The 8,692-nt window shown below is 34.6% G+C and overlaps 1 protein-coding gene and 1 pseudogene across 1 annotated transcript; both read right to left on the bottom strand.

The window, feature by feature from the left end:
- Window positions 1–1,927: 1,927 nt before the first annotated feature.
- On the bottom strand, window positions 1,928–4,044 carry LOC105159786 (uncharacterized). The gene is made up of 3 exons (XM_011076972.2): window positions 3,522–4,044; window positions 2,280–2,324; window positions 1,928–2,173 (listed from the first exon to the last, which is right to left on the bottom strand). The coding sequence occupies exons 1-3, from the start codon at window positions 3,920–3,922 to the stop codon at window positions 2,116–2,118; spliced, it is 504 nt and encodes a 167-aa protein (XP_011075274.2). The 5' UTR covers window positions 3,923–4,044; the 3' UTR covers window positions 1,928–2,115.
- A 2,348-nt stretch (window positions 4,045–6,392) lies between these two features.
- On the bottom strand, window positions 6,393–8,684 carry LOC105159785 (alpha-1,6-mannosyl-glycoprotein 2-beta-N-acetylglucosaminyltransferase pseudogene; annotated as a pseudogene).
- Window positions 8,685–8,692: the final 8 nt, after the last annotated feature.

Below are 8,692 nucleotides of genomic sequence, written 5' to 3'. Positions count from 1 at the left end.
GAATTAAATATTAAGTCCAAATATAAATTTTATAAAAATAAGCTTTCTAATGTGCATTCTTTATAACATATGAATTTTGAAATTATATAATTCGAATATGATATTCTTTTAAAAAACTAATTATTTTATCAAATTATTATATATATATATATAATATTTAAAAAATTAATTATAGATTTAGCGTGCGGTTTGATTTTTGACGAATTTTTTAAGTTCTAAATTAAAACTAAATCAACAGTGCAATATGATTTTACTCTAAATTTAAAATTGTGATTTAAAAAATAAATTATAAAAAAAATAAAGGTTTTAAAATTTATTGATCACCCACTCAACTCAAAATTAGAACCACAAAACCCACACCCACTACACAATAGTTATTAGTTATTATGAATAAATGTGATGTCCTCTTTTTAAGTTTTCAATCGTTTTCAAGCATTTAAAGCTTTCTTCACTTTTTCTTCATTTCTTGAATTTATGGCTAAACAACAAAACATTTGGTAAAATTAGTGTTAGATTGATTGGGTGTCAGTCAATAATCAGTAGTGTGACTCAACATTTTCTGTCCCCCGAAACTGTGGCATAATAATGCATTATTATTATTATTATTTTTCCGAATGCCTATATTTAATATTCACAATGTTTGTTTTCGTTTAAAAATAAATTTCTTAATTAATCAAACTGCACTGTATTTGTTGATATCATTAAACTTATTGAATCAAAATTCGTATTTACTCTAAATTGACGTATTATTGACTTATTACAGATTAAATAAACCTTATTTTAATCAAACTATCCTTATATATATTAGTCATAGTTCAGATTCCTGAAAAGTTATTGAATTATACTAAAATTACTAATTTGCCTAAAGCCACTAATCCCATTAGTTTACTTTTATATAATTGGTTATTAATGTTGCACGTCGTTCATAAGATTTTTTTATTTTTTTTAATTTTATTGATCTCCTCATTGGTCCTAAAGTCCAAGAGGATCTTTAGGTGGTATCCTTTGGGAGATCTTACAAACTATTTTATTTTGCATGAGATCAATATGGAGCACTAGTTCATATTGATCGGTCCATGATGTCTTAATCTATTAATTTAAATTAAGATTGAGATATTATGATTTGGGATTCGGGATTATGAATTCTCTAAAACGTATGAGTATTTATCTCATTTATATGAGTTATTATAATTTATCTATAGTTATATTAATATACTAATTAAGTCAAGAATTATCTAATTTATTGTTTACTATTTTTAATATATTAATGTATTGATTAAATCGATGTAATGCTGATCCGTCTTGAACAAGGCTTGATATTTATTTGGAATTAGTTAACACTTCACATCAAAATGTTGATGTAATAGAAAATTCAATTTCATCAAATCTTATGATACAAATTTGATTTGCAATGGTGAGTCATTGTTTGAAGTAGTCAACTGAGTTTTATATTTGGCACGAGGGAACTTGTCATGGATCCCACTTTATTTAAATTTTAAATTAAATGATAGAACAGGAATTCAAACTCTTAATTAAAAACAGTTTAGTAGTTGGGAAGTGAGATTTTTCTGCATGAAAATCGAGGTTTGTAGAAAAGTAGGACATATCGGGGATATAATTAACAAAAGAATCCTTATAGAAATTAAAGTTAATATTTATATTATAAACTGCTTAACGTCAAAAATAATGCTCTATTTTATTCAACGTAATTTATTCATAGTGTATAGTTTGTGTCATGTTGAATGTACAGAATTAATCGCATTTTTGGACGTTCCAAAAAAATAAATAAATAAAAGCATTCAACCAAGAATGTCGGAATTATGAAATAATCATACAAGTTGGTATAAAAAAATTCTGACCCAGATCGGGTTTGACAGGATCTGATCCAATTATATGATAAATGTAATATACTTGTCGTATGATTAGCTTTATGATTGATCTGATTCGGCCGTACTTGATTTGTATACAATGCAGAAAAGGGAACAGTTTCAAGATCATAACATGATCTGCGTGAATATATATTGACAGGCAAATCTTGATCATACCTGTAAAATCTTGCATTTAAAGAGTTGGGAAATAGCTAAAGGGAAGCAGAAAGAATGTATGAAGCAAGGGTCAGGGTCCATCATCACCATCTCCAATCAAGTTACAGATATCAGAACACTCTGACAAACTGTACAACAAAATTGGGACGGAATTGTTGACTACAATATAATCCAAAACATAACCAAATTTAGATTTCAGTGAACTGTCAATTAGGAAAAAGGAAAGGGATTTACCAATATTTACGGCTCCGAAACCCATCCTTGAAGACAACTAGAGGCCTGTAGGTAAGGAAAACGATACGAATTACTACTGAAAACAAGGTAATAACCAGGAAACTGATGTGCATTTAGCATGGCTCGTTTCAGATAAACAATGAAAGCCATTTCAGGAAGAAGTTTTAGCTCAGCAGATGACATGAGTGTAATACCATGATAGAGGAGTTGATCCCCTAACTTCAGAGAAAGATAAGAAGCAAAATCAATCAGTATCTGTGGAGTTGATCTCCTAGTATGATGAAACTGAGCAACCATCTACCAGATTAGATTTTCTATTCCAAACCCTGTTGCATCTTTTTATTTTATTTAACATATACATATCACGTGTATAAAATCTTTCCTAAATAAAATAAATGAGGATAATCTTTATACATGTGGTGTGGCATGTATATATTAATTGGAATAGAAGATGCAACAGGGCTGCGAATAGAAAATACAATCTGGTCTTCTACGGCCGAGAAAACAAATATTCATCAGCCGCTAACACAGGTGTGAAGCACGATACTAGAATGCAAGAGCCAAGAATAAAATCAAGCATAGACTCGACGGTGTCCTTGCAAGCATAGCTTGCCATAGTCCATTCGGTTCAAATATAATAATCTTTTATTAGTTTGAATGGCTATCCACGATGAAAGTCGAAACTGTAACCTCGCACGCAAGGCTAAATTTCTTCCCCTTTAATGGTTAACTTAGGGTTGGTGAAGGTAAAAAGCAGCCTGACAAACATTAAGCAGCATGAATATTGATCAATATGCCAACAACCTCCCTAAGCCTTACTAATAGGAGCATTAGTTTTGGGCATTGGCATCCCTCGCATTCCTCTGCCACGTAAACCATTCTTGCTGTCTGCAATGAGACATTAGCAATAAATTGCCACAGTACCTCCCTTTCTAAATGCAGATGCACCATGGATATCAGAATAAAACCATCTCTACAGATTTTTCGATGCTACTCAAGGAATAATACCCACATTCAAAGATCCTTAACAGAATGTACGTTAATAGCATCGAAGAATAGGGGGCGAATGTTGCATGTTTTAGGATGTGAATAAGTATTATGAATACGGGAAATTCTAGCCCAAATGCAGCATACATATATATATATATATATATATATATATATAACAACCTCTCACTTCTGTAATGATTGTTAAATAAAAATATGAGTACTAATCTTGGAGAATATCATATTCTCCATTACCTTCTCATACTGAAAGGGCCGTCGCCGGGAGAACCGAAGCCACCCTGCATGCAAGTGGCTGTGCATTTACTGGTACATCCCTCAGCTTTTCTCGATTTGGGCCGCTGGATTTTGTACCTTTTCTTGCAGTCCTGCTGTCCGGGAGCGCACACACTCGATAACGACTGCGGTATGTTTGAGAGAGTCTCCTCCGGCTCTTGTGGGGCTGCCACCTCAATGGCGGCTGCAGACAACACCAATGCAGTGGCTCCGGCTGCCGCTAGCACAGCAGCGAATTTCGGGCCTGCAGTAAGTCGAGTGGAAGAAAGAGTAACAGCCCTTTTTGTCAGCAATTGAGTTTGGGCATCGTTGAGGCATATCGTCGAGCAGGGTGTGGGAGTTGTTCCATGGAATAGCAGCATCCTCTGTTTCAGTTGTTCCGGTTAACTGTTTTATCCTAAAGTTTTGTTTGCTTCAATTTCAGCCCCACATTTTTGGCAAAATATTTGTTAGAAAGTACTCTTCTAACATTCAATTTCATTTACTCATAACATTTTCTTTTAATGAATTAACTCTTGCAATAATTTTCTATTAATGCCTATGTAACATTAATTTATTTTATTATTTGTAACTTTCTTTTTAATTTATAACGAGCTCCTATGAGGTTTGGTATAAATTACAAATATTTTTTTTATTTGAAAAATTATAAATGTTTCTCTTATTTCTTATGAAATTATATGATCCTTGAATGAAGATTTGAAATTATCAACTTTGTTATTACTGTAAGGTAAATTAAAAAATTTTAAAAAAAATTATCCACTTAGTCCATAGAAATAAGTAAAAAAATTATAATTCACACAAAAAAATAAATGCAAGTCTAACGGATTGAGCTACTGTCTAAACAACTAGAGATATTTATAATTATGCTAAACTTTAAGGGGCTCATTGCAATTTATCTTTTATTTTATCTTCAAATATCTAAATTAAAAAATATTATAAAACTTTCAATTATGCACACATCTAATGAACTTCAACTGCTGGTATTATTCTATTGTTAATTTCAAAATTAAATTTGAGTAAATTTCACTTTACCCCCTCAAGTGATGCTTGTTGTAACTTTATCCCTCAAATTTTGAAAAATAATTTATTGTTCCCTTTTTTGGTAGCACACTTATGATTATCAAAAACGAAATTCCTTCATCATCGGGAGCACAATGCATCCAATAGTATGGTGCTTAAACAAATCCTATCACACGAACCAATTGAGTACTTACAGTCAAATCTGGTATCCTTACCAGATTAGCTTGTAAGACATGTTGTAGTGACAGCAAGAGGTACCATGGCTGGAACCTGCCGAAACCTGCCTAACCAGTCGGAAAACAGTGTCTTATAAAGGAACGATCCACCTACATCACTGATGGTGACAAACAAGAAATTCGATGCTCGACTTTCTTTGTTTGTGACAGTGTGGAGAATCCTTTGAACTTGACTTGTGTAACAAAAAGTTTCTTGCATAATGTATAGGCTATCACAACAAGAACAGAGTTTGTTAACCATCCAATGTGTATATGCATCACAGGGGGCATATCTGATCGAATTAAAGCACAAAGATTTTATGCATTTCGGCTATACATAAAACATAGTAGCTTTTTCAACAAAATTTAGAGCAAACATATAGCAAATTGCATGAAGATTCAGCATATTTAGTCATTATAGCGGTTTCTAGTCACTTCCAGTAAATGCTACGAATTTCAGCAGAAACCTGAGGCTTACCACCAAATACTGTACCTTTCAGATAATCCAGAGCAATGTATTATGTATAGAATATTCAGGTACTTGCACAAAATTCCAGATTTGAACCTGGATTTACAGTAACTTCGAGTATTTTCAGTTAATATCAGCATATTACAGAAAAAGGAGAAAAAGGAGGAGGATAGAAAAGTGAAAAAACTAACTTGCATTTCCTTTAATCAACAGAAATACCACTGATCCACGCCTCCGTTTACCTTGCTAATAAACTATACTTTCTGGAGGAGTGATACCAGTTGAATTGTTGATGACACTTTATCGGTTAGGGAGTGTTAAGTTCCTGGCCTTCGTTACAGACCGAAATGCGCTGCCCTGCTAATTGCTGACTTAGCGACCATCACATAATATATGCATTTTTACAGCATAGAGTAAATATGCCAAATGAAAGTTACCAAGCAAGTTAGCTCTACAATTTATATTGAGAATTTTAAACACGAGATGAAAACATATCAAAAAAATTCAAGATGTGGACGATCACCTGCCAAGCTTGTAAGGTGGTGGCTGTGCTATCAACTGCAATAACCTCTATTTTATCGTTCATAAGGATTGCAGTTGATGTAGTTTCCGCTCCCAGGGGCTACAGACATGTCTTAATAAATCCAAGTATATTTCTCTATGAGTGCCAATGCTGAGTAACATCATTCTACATTTAACATATCAGATAAACGCCAGAAATTCCATTGGAAGTTATCCGAATGGCTCTTGTTAGAACTACTTTAACTCGAACGAAGCTTCAATTTTCTTACTCCATCATTTAGAGCTCCGCATGCATGATAACATTTGATAATCAATGTGGGGTTTAAGGTACTTGTCCTGAAATTGCCCCGCAACAATGACTAATTTCAATTCTCACTTCCTGTTCATAGCAGATATACATTGAGGAGCATTTGAGAGATAGCAATAATCATTACAAATATTATCATTATTGGTTCTGCCAGGCTATTTTATGTGTTATCCCTTCATACATACAGATTTATGGGGAATCCAGTTAAGGATATATCGATTATCTTGTTTCATATGAGTACCTACCACATTACAAAGCCTGCTCAGGGGTAACATTAAGAACATAAGAGGGACTAAAAGTACATACAAAGAGTAACGGTTATATGTTTAGGATTATGGAATTGGTAACAAAGCAAAATCTTTTATTTCTTACAGCATAAGTGCGAAAGAATAATGAATCTTCTCTATTGCATAAAGAAAGTGAAAATTGTAATGGCATCTAATCTTTATGATCAGATATTACGTCTAGATTGAAGCTCCATACATGTTGGCAAAAGTCAGACATAGCTTATGGTCTCTGATATCTCCCCAGCCTCCCCAACCCTTAAAGCCAGCTCTATAACCTTCTTGGCGCTTGTGTTGATATACTTTCCATACTGATTTAACATTGGGAACTCTATCAATGTCTTCCAATTCTAAACTCAGACCACCCTCATCGATACATGCCTCCTCCTCATCCTGACCTTGATGCAAACCACACTTGCCAAAGTGAACAGCACTTGTTCTAGGTGCTCGTAATGTGTAAACAGGTTCCCCAAATGAAGGATAAACTGTGGCCCACATTGTTATGTCCCAGTTGTAATCATCAAACAAACAAAATTGTCTAGCATTCCTATGTATCATTCTCCACACAGTACGATTAAACGCATATCCCACATTTCCTATCCTCTCCGCTACCAGAGCCTCCCACCCTTCTCCCTTTGATTTCACATCAGATGGTGCCAGGTTTGCAGCATAGCATTCTGGACATTTTTCAGGCTTCAGCTCCGTAAGTGACTGCAGGTTACGATATGCATTAGGATAGATGAAGTGGTCCTCTTCTATGAAGAGAATATGACCAGAGTGCTGCCTCGTCTCCTTCAACCCATCCCACACCGTATTCATCATCCACCACCAATGATGCTTCAACGACGCAATCTTTGGCGACCGGTTGTTCCCATACTGATCTCGAGTTCCTTCACATTTCACCTTAGTAGGATCATCTTTATCCTTGCAATCAAATGGTGAAATTCCAGGAAAGCTATTACTAAATATATGAGGGGAATAAGGTGCAAATATTTGTTTCACTTGGCAGAACTTGATGCTCTCTACAATCTTATTCATCCGTTCAAAGTAACCATCATGACTAACGATAAGTAGAGTTTCGTTTATTCCAGCTACAAGGGAAAGGCTATCCAAAGCCACTCGAAGGTACTGGGGCCGGTTATGAACATACAACACAATGACTATATGATCCTCTGCTAGATTGGGATACAAATCTAAGTTCCTTGGAGACATCCTATTACGTTTCTCTAACCAAACCGAAAGCTCATTCTGTTTGGGAAGCTTCAAGTTCTTGACATCAAAACTGTAGTTATAATGTCTAACTCCAGGCCTTTCACCAGTCTCACTTGAAATACTGGTAAGTGATTCTATGAGGGCATTTATACTCAGCAGTAACACCAATAAAACAACTCCCAACGCAACACTCAGAATTAAACGGCGTAAAGCCGCATCTTTTCCTCGGGCTTTCCTGTAAGAAGCCGCCATATGCTACTGATGCTACCACCAGTTAAATTCAAAGCGGAAAAAGATTGATTCTTTTCCCCCAACCTCTTGGACAAGAATAGGAAATGATGAACCAAATATAAGAAGTGAGCTTCAAGAACCTTAAAAAATGGATCTTTTCCCGAATGACGATAAGGCAATGAAGCAATACCAACAGCTGACTTCTTCTGAGAATCCGAGGAATTCAACAATGGGGTGATCAGTAGGGAAAACCCGTCAAGAGATCGGCTCCAAATTGTGAAATAGTGAAGAAAAAGAGATCAAAAGAGAGCCCCACAGTGCGGGACAAACTTGGGATTCCAAGAATTACAAGCAATACATCTAGATTTTGGAACTGAAACACGGCGTTCAGTGTTGTACAGATTGTGGCATCCGAATAATCGACTGTCAGTTGGAGAAAAACTCAAGATTCATAAGGGATGAGACAAAATTTTCGAATTTGGTAAAAAGACGCTTCTATTATAAATACAGTCTCCACCAAGAGATGCTCAAGAAATATCAAATGGTTGATATAAACCAAAAATTTGAAGTCCTAGCTAGAAAGACAATTATACATTTTTTAGTTTATTTCAAGCTTTATAATTATTTTGGGGTGGGTCAATATAGTATAAGTAGGCAAAATATATCTTGTCACGTCTTAGGCCTTGGGCTAACTAGCCTCTTGGTCGCAAGAATTAACTCCAAACTTGATCCCAAGGCCGGAAGCCATCAAATACGAGAATTGCCTCCAATCTCATCCAATGTATCTTAAAGTTCGACTATAAACAAGTTTTCAAAAAAAATATCTAATGATGTATTTGTAATTTTTAATTAAAATTTACACGATACTTATA

The sequence above is a fragment of the Sesamum indicum genome, linkage group LG4 (genome assembly GCF_026168435.1).
Source record: "Sesamum indicum cultivar Baizhima isolate 11 linkage group LG4, ASM2616843v1, whole genome shotgun sequence".
NCBI lineage: Eukaryota > Viridiplantae > Streptophyta > Magnoliopsida > Lamiales > Pedaliaceae > Sesamum > Sesamum indicum.
The sequence above is the reverse complement of the archived record's forward strand: the minus strand, read 5'-3'. Positions and strand labels throughout refer to the sequence as shown.

Coding starts and splice junctions, on each gene's coding strand:
- LOC105159786 (XM_011076972.2), bottom strand. CDS start 3,922: ATGCTGCTATTCCATGGAACAACTCCCACACCCTGCTCGACGATATGC. Junction 2,325..3,521: donor GGCCCTTTCAGTATGAGAAG/GTAATGGAGAAT, acceptor CCTTACCTACAG/GCCTCTAGTTGTCTTCAAGG. Junction 2,174..2,279: donor TTTCGGAGCCGTAAATATTG/GTAAATCCCTTT, acceptor TTTGTTGTACAG/TTTGTCAGAGTGTTCTGATA.